This window comes from Ammospiza caudacuta, chromosome 14, assembly GCF_027887145.1.
Source record: "Ammospiza caudacuta isolate bAmmCau1 chromosome 14, bAmmCau1.pri, whole genome shotgun sequence".
Lineage (NCBI taxonomy): Eukaryota > Metazoa > Chordata > Aves > Passeriformes > Passerellidae > Ammospiza > Ammospiza caudacuta.
This window is the reverse complement of record NC_080606.1, coordinates 7,887,023-7,906,497: the sequence shown is the minus strand read 5'-3', so window position 1 is coordinate 7,906,497 and position 19,475 is coordinate 7,887,023. Positions and strand designations below refer to the sequence as shown.

At 50.5% G+C, this 19,475-nt stretch overlaps 1 protein-coding gene across 1 annotated transcript in view; it reads left to right on the top strand.

The window, feature by feature from the left end:
• CD99L2 (CD99 molecule like 2) overlaps positions 1–18,433 on the top strand; it is a 30,743-nt gene extending 12,310 nt beyond the window's left edge. Inside the window, exons 2-11 of the mRNA XM_058814062.1 lie at positions 3,200–3,265; positions 5,220–5,267; positions 6,677–6,772; positions 7,190–7,270; positions 8,210–8,302; positions 9,894–9,956; positions 10,993–11,031; positions 11,110–11,223; positions 13,845–13,910; positions 14,334–18,433. Coding sequence (XP_058670045.1) covers positions 3,200–3,265; positions 5,220–5,267; positions 6,677–6,772; positions 7,190–7,270; positions 8,210–8,302; positions 9,894–9,956; positions 10,993–11,031; positions 11,110–11,223; positions 13,845–13,910; positions 14,334–14,398 — 731 coding nt within the window. The 3' untranslated portion in view covers positions 14,399–18,433. The remainder of the gene's footprint in view (positions 1–3,199; positions 3,266–5,219; positions 5,268–6,676; positions 6,773–7,189; positions 7,271–8,209; positions 8,303–9,893; positions 9,957–10,992; positions 11,032–11,109; positions 11,224–13,844; positions 13,911–14,333) is intronic.
• Positions 18,434–19,475: the final 1,042 nt, after the last annotated feature.

The following is a 19,475-nucleotide window of genomic DNA, read 5'->3' as shown; positions in this document are numbered from 1 at the left end:
AGGTGGGGATGTCCTGTGGGGAAGGTGACATGGCAGGGCATACACATCCCTGACTCTGCTTCATGGGCATCACAGACAAAACTCTGCTGCAGCTCAGCAGCTTCTGAGCACTGATGTGTAGGAATGGGCCCCAAGCTCTCCTGAAAAGTATAAAACCTTACTGTAAATACACTCTGTGCTGTGCCTGAGTTCCCATCAGAGGGCTTTGGAAGCACCACTCCTGCAGTGACTGTGGAGCAGTGTCAGGGTCCCAGGAGCAAAGGGATTGCACAGGACAGACCAGGGAGTGGCAGTGCTGCCTCCAAAAAACTGCATGTGCACTGTGAACACACCTACCGAGAGCTGGTGGGGTTTCCAGTGTCTGGCCGTGAAGCACCAGATTTGTTACCACTCAATAACAGAGTAAAAGAATGAAGAGAGCATTCCAGTCTTATCTGTTGGAGCAAGCAGGGGAGTTTGTGTGCCTGTGACAGCAGTGCTCAGGTATTGATCTATAAAAGGTCTAATACATCTCTGCAACACCCTTTGCATGAAATACAGATGTTAGCTTCAATTAACTGGCAATCTCTTATTAATTCTTGCTGACACCTGGGTGATCTGGAAAAGGATGTTGGTTTGCCAGGGCAGCGTTGGGGAAGCCCTGGGTACCAGGCTGTGCCAAGCACTGCAGCTTCATGGGAGGGTTTTACTGGGCAGTTCAGTGCATCCACAGTTTGCCCAGCCCTCACTTGGGCAGCATTGCCACCTCTCCCACCAGGGCAGGGAAAGCCCCAGAGTCCAGCCCAGGACTCTCCAGCAGTTGTTGTTTAGCTCAGCCCCATGAAGATGGAGGGCCCTGAGCACCTCTCCCCCCTTGGGGCCAGCTGCCTCTTTGGAGAGGGGTTTTGGAAGGGGCACCTTCCTTTCATCCTGGGCAGAGTTGCCAAGGGAGCTGTCACCAAACCCAGGGGGCTCTAAGTGCTTCTCAGCTGGCAGGTCCAGTGAGCCCCCCAAAGCCAAGTGGAGAGAGCCCATTTTTTGGGACACTGTGTTCCCTGCTGGGCCCCTGTCCCCACAGGGGGGACATCTCTGTGCAGCCCCACAACCCCAGAGCCCTCCATTAGAGCGTGTGAGCTGCACACACCCCACAGCTGTCCCCTCCTGCACTGAGGCAAAGCGTGGGCAGGACACACTGACACAGGGCTCAGCGTGCAGCAAGTCAGTGCCTTGATATTGACTTAATCATGGAGAGCAGAGGGAGAGGGAAGGGAGGCTCCTGGCATTCTGCTGTGAGTTGGTGCTGCCACCACGTCCCTCCTGCCAGCTCACATGGTGACAGAACGTTTTCCTCCTTCGGGCTGGGAACGCTTCTCATCCCACCAGAGAGGCAACGTGGGTTTCCCCTTCTGCCTATTTTAAGCATGCTTTTATATAGAAAGAAACAAATGGTGGAGTCCTGTTAGTTCCTGGAAATCCAGTAAAGACTGGGGAAAAGCCATTCTGGGGAAGGAAGACTGCACAGAATTGTCAGACTGACAAGGCTGGGGCAGTTGGCCAGCACAGTGATGAGTGTGTTGAGTCTCTGCAGGGCTGTTGGTGGTTTGGCAGCCCCCCCTGCAAGCCCTGGAGCTGGGCAGGTGTTTTCCAGCACTGTGGATGGTCTTGCACATTTTTGACTGTGCTCCTTCACACTGACAGACCACTTGTTAGCTCTGCAGCTTCCCCCAGGCTGTCAGAGCAGGAGAGCAATGCATGTCTAACCATGCCACTATTTCACCAGCAATAAGGCCCAAGAGGGAAAGATTTTGGGAAGGGAGGAGGGAGGTGTGGAGGGAGGCTGAGGGTGGCAGACACAGCCCTGCTGTGCTGAGCAGGGGCTCTTCCATGTGCCTCTCCCTGTGGGTTTCACAGGGATGTTCCCTGCCTCACCTGCTGCTGGCCGTTCCTCCAGGCTCGCAGGGAGGTGCTGGCATCATTCAGCTCGATGGGAAACCCAGCGTGGGCTGGGACACTCATCCTGTACACACCCCCTCCAGCAGCTCCCAACTCCAGCCTTTGCTGGGAGGAGAAACCCACAGCGCCTTTCCAGCCCCTGCCCCTGCTCACAGCTCACATCCATCCCCTCAGGGCTGCCGAGGGTTTCACAGGCAGCAGATGAGATGGGAGGTGATGTGTGAGTGAGAGGAACCCGAGCTGCAGCTGCTGCAGTACTTAGTGAGCACTCTCAGTGAAGTTTTTCACTGAAACGCTGATACCTGCTTTGTGATGGACTGGTGCCTCCCCATTGTTATTGTCCTTGTCAGTAAAGCTTTAAATTTATTCATGAAGCACGCTGGAGCTCAGGTGGCAATAGCTAAATCCATTTAGCAGTAGGAATAAGAGGAAAGCCATTTTAATGTTCTCTCGCAGTGCTGCAGTACTTAGCAAACCCAAAGGATATTAATTACTCAGCATGCTCCGAGATGTAAAAGCATGAATTTATCAAGACAAATACATTCAGAACTAGGGTAAGTCAACAGTAATTAATGCCATGCAAAAAAGAGACTGAGAAAGGAAGGATTAGCTGGCCTTGTTGCAGGAGAACACGATGTAGCCCTGAGTTATCCCTGGGCTATGGGACTGGAGTTGTGGTGAGGCATCTCTAACAAAAAAGTCTGCCTGTGCCTGTCACGTATATCCCTGGGATGGGGGTTTCATCCTGGTTCACATTTCCAAGGCAGAATGATGCAGGCTGCCTCTGAAATGCTAAGTCGTGCTTGGCAGCCGGCAACAGCTTTTTTATGCAAAGCCTTTGATGTTGGAAGGCACTTGAGAAGAAGAGGGGCATGGGGCTTTTTTGTTTGCCACCGAATTTGTCTGCACTGTCCCAATGTTTTAATGGAGTTCAGCAAGCATATAATCATGAGCACAGGCAGAGATGAGTGGCAGCTCAAGAGATGAATTGGTAGGTTCTCCTTGACAAATCTAAGCCTAACATGTGCCTTTATACCATATCCATTAGGGCAGACAAATGGAAAATCCAGAGATGGCTTCTCTGCATTTAACAGTCAGGGCATTTGGAGAGGGCTGATGTCTTCCTTGTCATCAGTGTTGGGTCAGGCTTGGAAAAAAACAGCAAAAAAACAAAGCAATTTGAGCAAACAACTCTAGCCATGCCTTATTTAGAGGTGGATTACTGTGTGTGGAGTGAGTACAGCCAGTGCTGATGCTTTGTCTCCAGGTCACGGGGATGGCACAGATGACTTCAACCTAGAGGATGCCCTGTTGGACCCCGTCACCAGGAGACGTAAGTCACATTTCTGCACTGCTTTAAAGAGGGGAAAACAGATAGATGTGAATAGATGCAATTTGTTCTTTGGGACCTGATGCTGGTGGGAGGGTGGTAGAGGATACAGCTGCCTCATCCTCTCTGCCTGGGAGACTCAGGGTCTGGGTTGCGCAGGGGGAGCTGGGGACAGTCCTGGAGAAGCTGCCTGCTGCCCTTTGCTTGCTGGCTCCTGTGAGAGCCACAGAGGCCCAGCACACAGTGCTCTGAGGCAGCAGTGGCACAGAGCTTGCCCTTCTGGCTCCCTTTCCTGCCTCAGCAGTGCCTAGCAGCAGCCCTGGAGCCATCGTGCAGTCCCTCCCCAGCTCGCTGTGCCCGGCCAGGCAGGGGCACTGCTGGCCCCTGCCCTGCTGCCACTGCAGTGTGGTGCCCAGGAAAGCTCACGGTGCCCAGGGGCACTGCTCTGCCTCACTGGGGTTCCAGTGTCAAAGCAAACTCACTTCCTCAGGGGTGCCCCACTGCTGGCAAGCAGCATTCAGTATTTTGGTGTTTTACACCCTAAGGACAAAACCTAACTGCCAGCACAGCAGCTGAGGGATGGGAGGAGGCTCATCTCCCTCCCTGGGAAATGTCACCTGCCTTACCCCAGTGCTGAGCCCAAGGCCACTGTGCACCCACACACATCTCTGGCTCCATTTGCTCCCCAGCCATGGGGATGCTGTGGCAGAGCTGCAAATGCCAGCACCCAGAACCCCTCACTGCCCAGCACTCCCCACACAGCTCATGGTGGCTGTCCCCAGACCCAGCAACTGGCAGGGCAGCAGTGGGAAATGCTCCATGAGCGATGCCAGGCTCTGGGATGGGGCAGAACATACCCACCTGTATGGAAGGGAAAGCTGTAACACTGTTTGCAGCCTCTTGTGCTGTAGTCTAACAGCAGAGGGACACTTGTGCTGCTTTACCTTGGAGTTTGTGTGGAATAGAGGGTGCTCTCTGCAACTCTCCTGCATGGGATAGGCCATGGGCTATCAGACTTGGTCACAGGGCTCATGCAGCTCATCTAGGATTTTGCAAAGCCCTTTAATGCAGCATGTGAGGAGACCTGGTTAGAAATGCCTGATGGCCACCTCAAGTGCAGGGAAGGTGGTGTTCTCCAGGCTGGAGTCCCTGCAGTGAGGGAAGGGAAGGGGCAGCACTGTCCCCATGGTCTCCCCACGTGCTGCATCCCACTCTGCATTCATGTCAGCCCCAGAAAAAAGCAAACCAAGGGTCTGGAGTTGGGTCACATCAAACGACAGCAGCACACTGGAAATGAAGCCCAGCAACACCACTCCAGTCTAATGGAAATTAATGGGAATGGAGCAGCCACAGCTCTTGCTCATCATTTATTCATATACTTGGTAATGCCAGCCACTATTAATAGGCAGTGGTTCCCATATTGCTCCCTCCCTCCCCCCTCAGTGGCTGTAGCTTGTTTTAGCCCAGAAGCACCTGGGGGGCTGGGATCTGAGTATCAGGGTGTGACTGACAGCCCTCCAGCTGACAGGGAACTCCTGTGCACAGCACAGCACAGGAGATTTTCTGTCATTGGCCTGCCTGACCAGCCAGGGACACCCGAGCACTGGCACCTCCCCACTGGTTTCCACACTGCTGTGTGCAGTGCCTGCCCTTCCCTGCCTGCTGCTCATCCCAGAGCCTTGGGACAGATTGCTGCAGCTCCCTGCTCCCCTCCAGCTGGGCTGGGATGCTGGCTCAGCTCAAGGCAGCACTGGGCTCCATTTCACCCATGGGCTGTCCTGATCCCTGTGGCCACACACTGTCTGCAGGGTGTTTGTTCATGGCCCTGTACCCTGAGTTTACAAATGCAGATGTCAGAAAGCTGTGCTGAAATCTTTACCATTCATTCTCAATCCAGAGGTGACTTTTTTGTGATGCCTGTGACTAACACTTTTCCTCCCCATCTCTTTTGTCACAGCCACTCCCAAGGGCCCCAGGAAGCCAGCAGGTGGGACAGGTGGGACAGGTGAGACCTCCTGGCATGCTCCCATCTCAGCTCAGTGCGGGGTGCGCTTCCCCTGGGGCTGAACTGTGAGAGCCCCCATGGGCTGCCCCTGTGTGGCTGAGTGCTGCTGCCTCAGCAGCTGCTTTGGGACCCCTTCGCTTGCCCATGGGGAAGCTGGAGCTGTGTGTGCACCTGCACTGTTCCAGTGTGACCAGAGAAATGCAATATTGATATTTCTGTCCATGCTGAGGGTAAGTGGAATTTACAACCAAGGCAGAATTTTGCACACTTTGCAGTATCCTAATGGAGAAGACACAAATCACTGCTCACCTACACAAGAGCTTTTGTTCCTGTCTGCATGACACCTGCTAGCTTTCCTTCCAAAAGGAAGTCCAGAGGATGTTTTCCTTCCTTTTTTTTATTCCAAGATATCCCCAGCCTCCATAGAAAGTACCATCTTGGTGAGACTTACCCATCCAGGGGAGAATGGGTCTCTCACTGTTGGTGCACATCAAATGTGGTCTGGCCAGCTCCCAGCAGTGCCATAGTTGAGCAAGCTCCCTTCAATTCATACGAGTTTTGTTGCCAGCAGCTCCTCTGGCTGAGTTCTGGCCACAGAGTCCCTGTTAAATATAGCACAGCCACAGGAGCTGAAGGGTTGCTCAGTCCCACTGGGGGAGCCTGCAATAAACTGCATCAGAGGAGTGCTAAGAAGTAAATCCACTCAGTCCTGCATGAGGGTCTTGGCACAGATTTAAGCAAATTCAACTGTCTGGCTCCTTGGCCACCATGGTCTTTGGTAGGGACAAGAAGAGCCAAGTGCCAGAGGCACACACAGGGCTTCAGTGCTTGGATTGCAGCCCAAAAGAGAGGTTGTTCCATCCAGTGAACTCCCCCTGGGAAATGGACACGTGTGGAGGCTGAGGCAAAGCCTCAGCCAGTTGCTTCTTCCCCAGGGAGTGTTTTTGTGTGAGTGATAGCACTGGGAGGCTCCTGCAGTAGGTTCCTGTGCCCTGGCCCCTCTCTGTGCTGCCCTGCTCAGTCAAGGTCACTCACGGGCAGCTGCACAGGGAGCAGTGTCCCAGCCACTGGCTCAGTTCCACTGCCCCTTCTCATCTCCCCAGCCCTCAGGAGATGCTGCAGGTACCAGCAGGACTCCCCCAAAATGAATTACTCAGGGATTGCTGGGGCTGGGCAGCAGCCACAGCTTGGATGGGGACACTGGAATGGTGCCAGGCTTTCCTGAAGCCTTTGTGATAGGCCACAATTGAGCAGCAGAGTGGCTGGATGCCCTTTCCAGCTCCAGCCTGGCATGGGAGGCCCTGGCAGTGGTGCAGCACCATTGCACAACACCCACAGAGCAGGGAGTGTGCCAGCAGCCTTGTGCTGCCCCCACAAACAGCAGTGTAACCATCCCTTCTCTCCTGCAGACTTGGATCTGGCTGATTTCTTTGACACGCCTGTGGAGACAACCACCAAGCCAGCCAGGCCCACTCCCAAGCCCTTCCCCAGGCCAGGGAAGCCAGGTAAGGCAGAGCCCCTCCCTGCAGGCTCCAGCATCCATCCCCAGGGCACCCCGAGGCAGGGTGTCCCCATGCCAGCTGGGATTGTGTTACAAAGTCGGATGTAAGACTTTGCATGGCTGCTTTATTGATGTTGGGATGGCTGTACACCCTGCTCATACACCTAATTAACAGGCACGTATTTTATTACATTGTATTAACTGGGTGACTTGTCTGCACTTTGGTATTCTGGGCTTGCTGAGTTTCCAGGCTCCTGCAGGAAAGGTGGAGGTGTTGAACTGCTGGAACGTGGCACTGGCCACAAACCAGAGCTCTGAGCTGGCCCAGGCAGCCCCAGTGGGTGGGGGTTTCCCCTCAGCACTCATCTGAACCCACCTTTCAGAGGATAACAGCATTTTGGGTTTTTTTTCCTCCCTTCAGACACTGGCTTTTGGGATGTCATTCGCACCACCACCACCAAGCAGCCAAAAACTACAAGAGCCCCTCCTAAGCGTAACCCAGGTGAGCATCATCTCCACAGCCCCTGCTGCTTCTGTCAGCTCATCCCCACAGCCCCTGCTGCTTCACTCCAGCTCTGCTGCTGGCACAGGGGAGAATTTGGGATGTGCCAGGGTGGTGGCACTGCCCTCGTCCTGGCATTTCCAACCTCTGGTCTTTTTGCTCACCTGAGACATCTCAAGAAAAAAACAACTATCAAAAACCACAGAGAAGACAGGACATCCGAGCATTACCCTGCATTTCCCAGGGGACCTCAGTGGTCTCTGGACCATGCTTCATTCCCGTGCTTGCTGGAAGGCTGTGGGCTCATTGTGCTCCCTGTCCTGGCACAGCCCTGTTGGGCTCCACTGGCAGACACCCACAGGCTCAGGGCACCCTGTCAGCTGGGCATTGTGCTGCCTGCCCAGGCTGGGTTTTGGTTGGAATCAGAATAAACTCAGGAGAGCACTGGTGGGAGGGCACAGTTGGCTCTGTACTGGGCTTTTAGCTGCTGTTTGTCAGGGACAATATCCTCTGTCAACCAGGCAGCTCAGGGGACCAGCTGAGCATTCACAGAGGAAAATAACTCCAAAGAATCAAGCCACAGCCATTCCAGCCAGCACATGAGCACAGTACAGCCACCTCCCTCCCTTCACTGGCTGGGCCCTCAGGGCACCAGTTTGGCTCTGACTTGTCCTCCTGGCCTCATTTATCTGATTGCCTGGCACTCCAGCCATGGGGACCCTGTTTCTGCAGGAAGGACAAGGTATTCCCCAGCACAGCAATGTGGGGACGTGGAACAGGATGGGTTTGGAAGATCTGCCATGAGGCCCCATGGCAGAATTGGGAAATGCTTGTGTCTGGAGCTTCATCTCTTTCAACAGTGTTTTTCCCTGATTAATTAATTAATTTCAGAGCTCCTCAGCCTATCACCACATTGCCAACCCTGGTCTTGTTTTCTAGAAAAGGATCCTATGGATTTTGACTTGGCTGATGCCCTTGATGATAAGAACGATAGGAAAGATCCTGGGAGGCCGGATGTAAGGCCAGGTGAAGGTAGGCTGACCTCTCCTCTCTGTCCTGCTTGCTCCAGCCCTGCTGTTCCCTGAGACCTGCAGGAGATCCTTCCCAGCCTGACACCATTCCCCCTAAAAGATGGGAAAAAGAGGAACAGGTGCTGCCTGGTCCAATGTCCTGTCCTGCCTGCTCAGAGTGGGGGCATTTCCAGAGGCAGCTTGATCCCAGGGAGGAAAGGAGCCTCTTCCAGGGAGGGGGGCTCTTCCTAACAACTTGCTCTGTGTCTGTGTGCAGGTTTTTTCCCCCAGGGTCTCTTCTGATCCATTAAGTTGCAGTGGTTGTGTTGAGTTCCCCCATCCCCAAACCCAACAGCTCTTTAGCCAAGGGCATGGGCTGCTGGGGTTCACACTCACTGCCAAGGTGTAAATCTAGAGCAGGCTCAGGTCCTGGCCTAACACACCCTGTGGGCTGGGAGGGATCTTTTTCCATCTCTGAAGTACTCCAGTGAATGAATCATTTGTCTGTGAGGATTGTTCCCCTGAGCACTGGAGCTGGGAAGCAGACTTTGCACGGCTGCTTTATTGATGTTGGGATGGCTGTACACCCTGCTCACATGCCTAATTAACAGGCAGGTATTTTATTACATTGTATTAACTGGGTGACTTGTCTGCACTTTGGTATTCTGGGCTTGCTGAGCTTCCAGGCTCCTGCAGGAAAGGTGGAGGTGTTGAACTGCTGGAACGTGGCACTGGCCACAAACCAGCACACGCATTCCCCCAGCACCACTGCTCCCTGGACTGCCTGGGACCTCTCCAGGCTCTGGCATAGTCTGGGCTTTCATTCTTTTCACACTCATTACTGAGCCCATAAATCTGATTTTTGTGGTAAGCTGATGAATAAGGCAGTCTCTTCCAGTTAAGGCAAAGGAAATCCTTCCCAATGCTCAGCATCAGAGGAGGAGCCTTTTGCTGTCTCACTGTTGGGTCTCTGCTCCCATCACTCACCTTGTGCACCCCAGGGCTCCCTCTGGGGCTGCAGCTGAGACCTTCAACAGCACCACTCATTCAGCTGCAGATTCACAGACCCCATTTCTCTGTACTCATCCTGCATTAATTAGACTTCCCCACTACAAGGTAACTTTTTCATGTGTACCAAAACATGCTGTTGCTCAGTTTTTTCCCTGGACTGTTCTGTCCCTCTGGGAAAGATAAGGGTCAGCTCCTGCCTGCAGGACCCCAGGCCCAGCTGGTGCAGCCAGGGGCTCACTGATCCACAGCACACACAAACCACTTCTTCCTGCCTCCTCCACTCTCAGCCAAGGCTGGCCACCAAAACATTTAATGAACTCTTAAATTATCAGTCATCTGTGATTATCAGTCATCCTCACTCCTAAAAATCACCCATTTCAATAAAAGAAATAATACAGTAGCATTTAAACTAGTCGGTTATTACCTCTTCTATGACCTTAAAGTAATTCAGGGTTAACATCTGGTAAGTGTGAGAGAAGCAGTACTACTTTTTGACCAGTCCCAGTTGCCAAGGGGGGATGGAGCAGCCTGTGATCCCAGCCTCTGGCACAGCTGTGGCTCCCTCAGGTGCCAGCCACTGTTTGTTCCTGTTCCTTTTAAAGGGTTTTCAGACGATGACCTGGCCAGCATCGTGGATGGTGGCTACAGCCCAGACAAGAAGAAGGGTAAGTGCTGACCTAGGTATGGTTGTTTTCTGTAGCAGTCCTGGCTCAGGGCTACCCCAGCTCCTGGAAAGGGCCCTGTGCAGAGATGTGCTCACCTCTATGGTGGGGGCAAAAGGGATCTCAGCCATGGAGCCAAGGGAGAAGTTCTTGGCTTCTGTGGTCACTCTTGGTGCCAGCCATTGGAGGTGCTTGTGTTTGATTCCATGGAGGCTCTGCAGCTCCAGCTGCCACCAGGGCACACAGGACCTGTGTCTCCCCATCCCCCTGAGGGCACCCTGGTGCCATGCATGGCTACATGCCCTTGTTTGCTTTTCACCACATGACCACCAATGTCTGGAACAAGGGGGAAATCCAACAACAACCGGATAAGCTGTTCACAAGGATCCACAGCATTAAATATTAAAAGCAGTCACATAAAGAGCTGAACACCATGAGCCTAATCAACATTTAATAAATCCCCGTGCCAAGGACAAGACGCATCAGAGGCATTAACACAACGCTGACCTGCTTCCATAAATTCACATGGAAGTGACTCGGCAAGGACTGAGCCTTCCAGGGGGAGCAGCTTCTCCTCCCAGCCCAGTTTCTCCAGGGAAGGTGATATCAAAACAGACTTCAATCCAATCGAGGGTTCCCTGATGTGATGGAGCTCACCCAGTCGCCTCCCTGTGATGGCACCCTTGTGCTGTGTGACACTCTGACAGCCCTGCAGGTGTTCCCTTGACACTGAGCAGTGGGGGTGTGGGCAATTATGAGACACAGGCAGAGGTGCCCCATGCAGTGGATCCCACAAAATTCCCCACATGCACACACAGAGGGACAGGAGCAGCTTCAAATCCCTCAGAAGCAAACATGAGCAGCCCAGTGGAGTGTGGGGCAGCAGAAGTGCTGCGGCCCATGGTGGCATCTGCCCACGCCCAGGCCAAGGCTGCCCTGCCACCCCTGTCGCGTGTGTCCCCTCGCTGTGAGCCCGGCAGTGTGGGGAGCAGAGGGCAGGGAGGTGCAGGGCACTGATGGATGGATTGTGTCTCTGCAGGTGCCAGCGGCAACACCGACAACAACGACTACAGCGGAGGTGGGTGTGCGGGGGAAGGTGGGGCGGGAGGGAGCTGTGGGCGAGCGCCCGTCCCTGAGCTCTCCGTGTGCCCCACAGTGGCAGAGACCGGGACAATCGCCGGCATCGCCAGCGGCCTGGCCATGGCGCTCATCGGGGCCGTCTCCAGCTACATCTCCTACCAGCAGAAGAAGTTCTGCTTCAGCATCCAGCGTGAGTCCTTCTCCCAGCAGCCGGGGCACACAGTGTCCCACCCTGAGCCCCGCTGCCGTCTCCACCCAGTGCCCCCAGCTGGCAGAACAAAGCCCCGGCACAGGTCACTGAGCCCCCCGTGTCAGCCTTTGCACAGACAGGAACCCAGCAGCAGTGGCAGCCCCAGGACCCACTGCCATCCCCAGGGCTCGCACCCCACACAAACCCAGCCCCAGGACCCACTGCCATCCCCAGGGCTCACACTGCCCTCACACCCCACACAAACACAGCCCCGGGACCCACTGCCATCCCCAGGGCTCACACTGCCCTCACACCCCACACAAACACAGCCCCGGGACCCACTGCCATCCCCAGGGCTCACACTGTCCTCACACCCCACACAAACACAGCCCCGGGACCCACTGCCATCCCCAGGGCTCACACTGCCCTCACACCCCAAGGCCAAACCATCAATACCAAACACAGAAAATACGAAAAAAAAAATCCCACCCCAAATCTCAGCAAGCAGTAAAAACTCACTGGGATGCAGGGAAGGGAACAGCGGCAGTGTCTGCATCTGGGGCTTCAGCCCACTGCACCCTCAGCAGCTATGTGACAATCATTGCAGTAAACTGCAAATTAAGCAGCAAAACTCACCATAAAACACCTTTTGCATGAGCTGCCCCTTAAAGCTGCTTGGTGCAAGCATTGCAGCAGAGTCCTCACAGTCTCAGCCCACAACATTCACCTGGCCATGCTGGGCTCCTGCAGCTCTTTATGAGAGGGAAGTTACAGGCAGCTGAGTTACAAGCTCTTTTTCTAAATTAATCAATTGAAATCTCCTGTGAGTCCCATTTGCTCTAGGGAAAGGGTGTTTGGGGTTGGAAATTTCTGTTGGGATCGTGCTATTTTCCCAGTTGTGCCTGAAACAAACAGCATTTTGGTAAATTAGATCAGCAGGAAAAGTCAAATGAATGTGATGGAATGAAACACTCTTGTACATTCCCCCCACTTAAATGATATTTTGGCAAGAATAAATAATAAAAGAAATGGAGTAAAGGCTTTGATGAGGAGGGAGCTGAGAGACACAAAGCCCCAGAAAGGCAGCAGGAAATTAAACTTAATTATAAAGGAGGATTAATTTAAGCCATCAGACATGGCATGCTGGGCTAATGTCAGGCCTTAGATGCATTGCAGTGCATGACAGAAATCTAAGAGTTGTCAGCCACTGCTTTTTATTGAAAAACATAAATTGCATTTGCTGTTACTCCAGCAAAACACATCTGACCACTCACTTGATGCACAGAGGAACAGGCTCACTTCTTTCTCTGTCCTTCAGCTTTGAGTCTCTTCAAGGAGCATTTGCTGGTGATTCCTCTAAAGCAGATGCACAGCACTGCCTAGAACTCTGCATCCTACTTTCTTTTCTTACACCTCACCTGGTACTCACCAGCCATGCCCTGGCTGTGGCTCAGCCTCCTCCTGTGCCTGGGCAGGGTGGCAGCTGTGCCTCTGCTGCCTCCACAGCTTGGCCAGCTGCTGCCTGCAGTGTCCCTGCTGCCATCAGGGCTTTATGGGGGTGCAGAACCCTTTTCTCCTGTGTCTTGGAGGCAGCAGCTGCCCCATTGCTGCCCAAGGCTCCCACCACACTCCTTTGGCCTGGTCCTGGCACCATTCCCTGCCTCCCTCCTTCACTGGGAGATAGCAGTGAGCCCTGTCCAGAGCTGGTGGTGGGGCACAGCCAGAACCTGCCACACCCTGAGCTATATTTACGTGTGCAAACAAGTTATAGATGCCTACAAAGTGTGTGCTGCATGGCCTGATTGCCTCAGGCTTCATTTGCAGACCAGCACCTGAATCCCCTTCCCTGGTCCTTCTCCAATGGATGCAACAGCTTGCACAGCACTCCCACCTCTGCCTTGCCCCACAGCTGTCCCTCAGAGGAGCTGCTGAGGATGCCTGAGGTCCTTGGCACACCCCAGCCTCTCTTAATTCACCTCCAGCTCTGAGCTGGACCACCTCTTTCTCCTGCAGCCCCCTTTCTCCTGCCCACCCTCCTGCAGCCAGCCCTGCCCACCAGTGCCCAGCCTTACTCCATGGCCTCGGCTCCACTTGTTGATAACGTTGGGAACTTCTTTGCATTTAAATAAGGGACTTACTCGGGATTTGACACCCCACTGGGATCCTGCTTCATCACCACGGCCCTGCTCTGAACTGCTGCTTGAAGCTGTGCATAACTTAGCTCTTAATGAGGCTGTGGCACATCTCTGTGCTGAGGCACACAGCAGTCCTGTCCGGGAAGCCTTCCTCCCTTCCCCTCCCGCACTCCTCAGAGCTCAGCTCCTCAGACAGGAATTAGCTGGGCTGTCTCTCGTGATAAAGATGAAGCAGGAGCCTCAGACAAAAGAGCTGCTGCTGGAGCTGTGCCTGCCAGGAGCTCCATGGGCACTTTGAAACCCAGCAAGTCTCAGCACTGGCTGTAAGTTATGGATGTTTCTGTGCTGCTGTCACTGCAGAGGAGGTTTCAAAAAGGCATCTCAGCTGTTACAGCTCTGTGCCCATTACCTGAGTTTTTAAGGCATCAAAGCAAATAATTTCACTTTCTACCCTTCCCCTCTCACTGTGTTTATTGTGTTCCTCAGAGGGACTGAACGCCGAGTACGTGAAAGGAGAAAACATGGAAGCCGTGGTGAGCGAGGAACCCCAGGGTGAGAGCCTTGCATCCCTTACCCTGCCTGCCTCCCTCCCCTAAAACAGCTTCACCCAGGCACTTCCCCAAAGTCCCCGCTGCTGCACGGAGCTGCTGTGTCCCTTTGATGCTGGCATGCTTAGGTGATGCTGCAGCTTTTGTGGAACACCCCCAAGCTTTACCCCTTTAGTGCACACAAAGGAAAGGCTGCAAAGAGCCCAAGGAGCTCTGCTGAAAACGATGGCACTTAACATGGAGCTTTCGGGTAACAGCCACTGAGAGTCTGGCACCAGGGAAGCATGATCCTTCTGTCAGTGACAGACAATCAAAGCTGCTGCAAAGGCTTTTCCAGTGTCACACACAATCAGCCAGTGCTGGGGTTGCTTGTGCCCTGGTTCCATGGTGTGCTATTGTACTCATGGGTTTTTTTCTTTCTCCCCAGTTAAATATTCAGTCCTGGAAACGCAGTCAGCAGAGCCACCAAAACAAGACAGTGCGAAGATATAAAGCGTGACCCAGGGCTAGAAACTAATCAGTCAGCAGCAACAGAGAGCTTAACGTGCTTGTAATTTAGCTTTTAATTTAATTTGACTCCAAAGCTATTTAATGTGTATTTAAGCTTGAACTGGCTTTTTATTGCTGTAGGCTTTAGGGTTAGACTGGTAGCATGTGTTTATTTTTTGTGAAGAGGTTTATGTTTACATTGAAGCAGTAGTGTAGGATTGGTGTGCAGGTGGATGGAAATCCACATGAGGTGCTTCAGCTGTGGTCACTTTTCAAGAGCTTACAGGTGTGAGGGCAGTGAAGTGCCTGTAAATAGCAATCCAAAGCCAAACCCTGCAAAGCGCCTCAGCCACCTTCTGCCTTCAGCTCCAGGCAGTGTCACTTCAGTGGTGGGGACAAAGCTGCACATTCCCTGAGGGTGGATCACAGTCCTTTGTGTAGCTACACCTAAAATGAAGTGCCTATGGTGGGTCCTTGTGTGGGGCCTTGGGCTGAGCCAGGTGACTCCCTGCTCCCAGATCAGGAGTTGCAGATGCTTCACCACCACCCAGAGCTCAGCTTGCAACCAAAGGACCTGATTTTCACACCAAGTCACAAATACAGTTGATGTGTGTGCAGTGTTCACCTCTAGCAAATGTCATTTGAATGCTCCACTGTGCTGCAGATCAGAATGGAATTGAAGGGATACAGTTTGTCTTAAGCTGCACCAGGGGAAGTTTAGGTTAGACATCAGGAAAAAATCCAGTGAAAGAGTGATTGGGCACTGGAATTGTCTGCCCAGGGAGGTGGTGGAGTCACTGTCCCTGGACTTGTTTAAAAAAGACTGGATGTTGTTGCTATCTTATCACTGTTGTCTCCTTATCACAAAAGTTCCATACCTTCTTGGTGGACAGCTCCTCAGAGCACTGACTCTTTCTTCTTCACAAAGCACCCAACTGACTCCAGTTCCCCTCTCAACCAGCCACTCTTTTACAGCACTCTTCTTCTCATTGGTTACAGCTGTGGCCTGTTAAAGTCAGGCCTGCTCCTAATCTTTGATAATTGGCCCAGCTGCAGCTCCTTAGGGGTAAGATTACTTTCTACACTATCTTTATTTTCTTATATTCTATCCCCCCACAGGATGTGGCACTCAGTTGATGAGGAGGTGCTAGGTTAGGTCATAGGTTGGACTTGATGATCTCAAAGGTCTTCTCCAACCTAGTTCATTCTGTGATTCTGTCTCTGTGACTTGAGATACCCACATTGTCACCCCAATTAAAGCTGTGTGCATATGGATGCTTTCAAGGACAGGTTCAGATCTCAGTCACACCAGAACAAGTGACTCATTTAACCCAAAAGAAAATAAACAAAGCAGATATCTGTTAAGACCTGCAATGCAACAGAACTCAAGCTTAACAAGGCACAGTCCCCTCTTTTTATCAGCAACTATCAGGAGTGCTCCCAGGCACCCAGAGGCAGAAAAAGGATTTAAGCTTCACTCCTTGTGTCACTGGCTAACCTTTAAAATAAGCAGTACCTCCTGAGAGGACAAATTCTCCATCCCTGCAGCTGCCTGGGAGCACTGGGCTGTGAGTGGTGCTCAGCAGGACACTGGGCTGCACTGGGACAGTGCTCACACAGCCCCTGCCATGCTGCTCAACTGCTGCCTAGAACTCACCTTCACTGCCTTGCAAGAATTTCTGTTTAGATTTCTAATCCCACCCCAGCAACCTTTCTGACTGCTGCTAAAATATGGATAACTGCCGCTTTCCGGTACATTTTTCCAAATCAATGATTGCTTAAAAAGCATGCTCTCAAGTGAAGGAAATTTCACTTCACATGGTGTAACAGGTACTCACTATTTATATACCAACCTGAAATGGGAGCATTTTGTACAGGTTTGCAAATTCTGTGTTTTGTGAATGTGTGTTAAGAAAACCAGTGTATAAATTCACAGCTTTCAGGTAGACATGACTTCAGAAGGCCTTGCCAGGAGGTGAACGAGCCCAGGAGCATTGCTGTCTAACAGCTCCATTTGGAGTGAAATTGCCTAGTAACTTGGTTAAGTATTTTGCAATAGCTGCACAATTCTTTATGCTCTTTTGAACACTTGCATTTTTAAAGCCTTATACTAGCTCTGGCAGAACAGCTACAGTGGTTTATAAGGTGCCTCACAACTATTCAGAATGCTTAGGCTACAACAAAACTACTCTGAACTACTGCTGCTTTGTTTTGTAAATGTCTGGAATAGGAAAGAAATGTTGATTATTGGCTGAGATAATGGAAGCTTAGGAAAGAGATGGGATACACTGTTTGCTTACTCCCAGAGAAGGGTTTCATGGAGGAAGTGCATCCTGAAGAGTTTGCAGCAGGAGCTCAGGTGCCATCAAAGCCACACAGCTGAGTTTGTGTATCTCCAGTCCCAGCACCAGCATTGTATTTTGTTCTTAGCCAAACACAATTGAAATCTGTAGCATGAAATGTGTTTTCTGTAAGTTATTGTAGATGAAGTGTTACAACAGGGCATTGATGATCACAGGAGCTGTTTGCCCAGCTTAGATCTAGTGCCCATAATTCCTCCTCTCCCTTTGCCAGTGACTGTCAATAGTCAGTGTGGTTTAAAGAGTACAGCACCTACCCCTCCCCTGGGGAACTCCTCCACTAGGGCACAGAGGGAGCACAAGTCTAATTTAAAATACTACAGGTCACAAATTTAACAAGGAAAGGCAGCAAGGTGTTTCACTGGAACACCCAGCCCAGGTTTGGGACTCAGAAGCTGCTGCTTTGCTCAAGGCTCTGCTATAATGCTGGTGACTGCTTAAAAGTTACTGTAGTGTGTAGGTGTGTGGAAATCCACAAATGCACAGTGAAAGAGAACTTCCAAAGTGAATAGTGACAGAATTCAAGATTTCTTTTTCTAGGATTTCAAATAGGAAAATACTTGCAAATTCTGCAGTAGAGAAATTAGGCTTGGCCTTCTCTTCAAAACTGAACAAAAGTCAGAGTTTTGGTGGTAAACATCAGCAAAGGCTCAAATGATTTTTTATTGCTGTTTGTCCCCTCTTCCATCTGAACTGCCACCAGTCTCTGAAAAACAGGGAGTTTATATCATCTATATTTTAGTCATTATAGCAACTGAGAGGTTTCCTGTGTATTTTCCTGGTAGTGATCCAAGTTCTGGAACAGCTGACCCAGCACTGACCTCTACTTTCATTTAATTACTATTTATTCACTTTAAATTGGGATATGGATTTTTAAAAAATCCTGCATTTAAGCTCTGTATACATGGCATGAACTTTCTTGTCCTTTATTAAAAAAGGCAATAAACCACTAGAAAATTGGTTTGCTTTTTTTTCATGAGTCCAAAACCTATATATAGACGTCCTGAGAGTTTTTGTACTATGTATGTTGTGAGCTTTTTTTCTTATGACACCTCACTTCTAAAGCTATTTTAAATGGCAATAAAATGATTCAGAAAATGTTTGTCAAAGGTTTGACAGAGAAAAGAGAGAATTGAAAGAATTCAGTTGGCTCTTTCCGTGTTTTTTCTTTCAATTACTTGCATTTTCCTTTGGCAGTACTTCGTTTCAGATTCCTCAGCTGAGAATACTCTGACACAAATTTCAGATCTTTCTGGCACTATAAACTCAGTCATTTTCAAGCAACCCACTAACGAACCCTTACAAGTGCTCCACTGTCATCCTTAACTACTCATTTGTTGTGATAAAAGTGGAATTAGTCCATAATGTTGCTTCAGACTCTGAAAAAGAAGGATGAGTCGGCAGGCTGAGCTTTAAAAATTGCTTCTCTAACAGATGAGGCTGAGGAACAAATGGAGTTCAGAAACAAGAGAGTTGTGAAATTAGAGAACTCCTTCTTTTGAGTGAAGTTCTAACTTAGAAGCAAGACAGATTCCTTGCTGCTGAAGAAGTGACCTGTACCAAAGGAAGGTTGAATGTTAGTGTAACAAAATACATTTTGTTAATGTGTGTGTCAGGGTCACGGGGGTAAAAACCAGAATGTAACTACCTTTGAAAACACCAAATAAACCAAGTTGACTAGAAAGACATTTTAGACTTGATTTTTTTTTGTGTTTTTTTTTTTTTTTTTTTCCCCATTGGAAGTAAGCTGCAAGTGTTTGGCTATATCCTTATGGTACATCACCTCTAACTACACTGAATTCTTCATTTAAAAAAGCAATAAGAACTAGATAGTGAGAAAACAAATACCACTATGAAAACTTTAATGGTGAAAATGGAGTATTTGCATGCACACACACTCTCTCTCTCTCTCTCACTCTCTCCTCAGGTCATCAGCAGCTAAACTCAAGGCAGTGCCTGAGGTTTCCTGCAGTTTTTCTTTACATTTTCACACCAGTAGGATAAATCTCCCATGCAGTGCACACTAAGCTTTGTATCATGATGTGATTTTTGACCACAGTCAAAAAAGGTGGTTTATATTTCAAACCAACTGCTTCTGACTCATGTTTCTTAACTCTTTCCCCCCAACTGCCCAAGATCTGGCAGTTGAAAGCTATCAATACCTCTTAGTTCAGCAGATATGGTCTCAGCAAATGGACATTCCTTTTTGCTTTTTACCATAAACGTTTCACCTGGGGAATAGTCTGAATTGCCCATTTTGCTGTGTCCTCTGTTGTGAGGCTTAGTGCACATGAATGAGAGCTCTTGATTCCTTGTTTTCAGCTTTCAGAGAACCAGATGTTCTTGGTGTTACAACACAGCCCATGAATTAGTACAGCTTCTCTTGGAAATGAAAGCAATGAAACACTTCTTGTTTAAAGCTCTAACTCCTCGAGAAGGAGGGAGCAGAACCAGGCAGTTAGGAGTGTTTACTGCCTTTAAAAGCCTTCTTCCATTTCAAGGAAACAGCAAAAAAATTACTTATCTATACAGGGGAAAGAAGTGTAAATTCAGCTCTGAAACAGGACTTAAAATGGCAAAATCTCTGATGCTGATGATTCACTTAACTTACTTTACAAGCAAAAAATGTGTCAGCTGGTTACCAAGGCTTCCTCCCCTTCTGGGACACTGGATTCAGGCTGTACCCCCTCTCATATGCCACTGAGAATAGGAAAATCCTG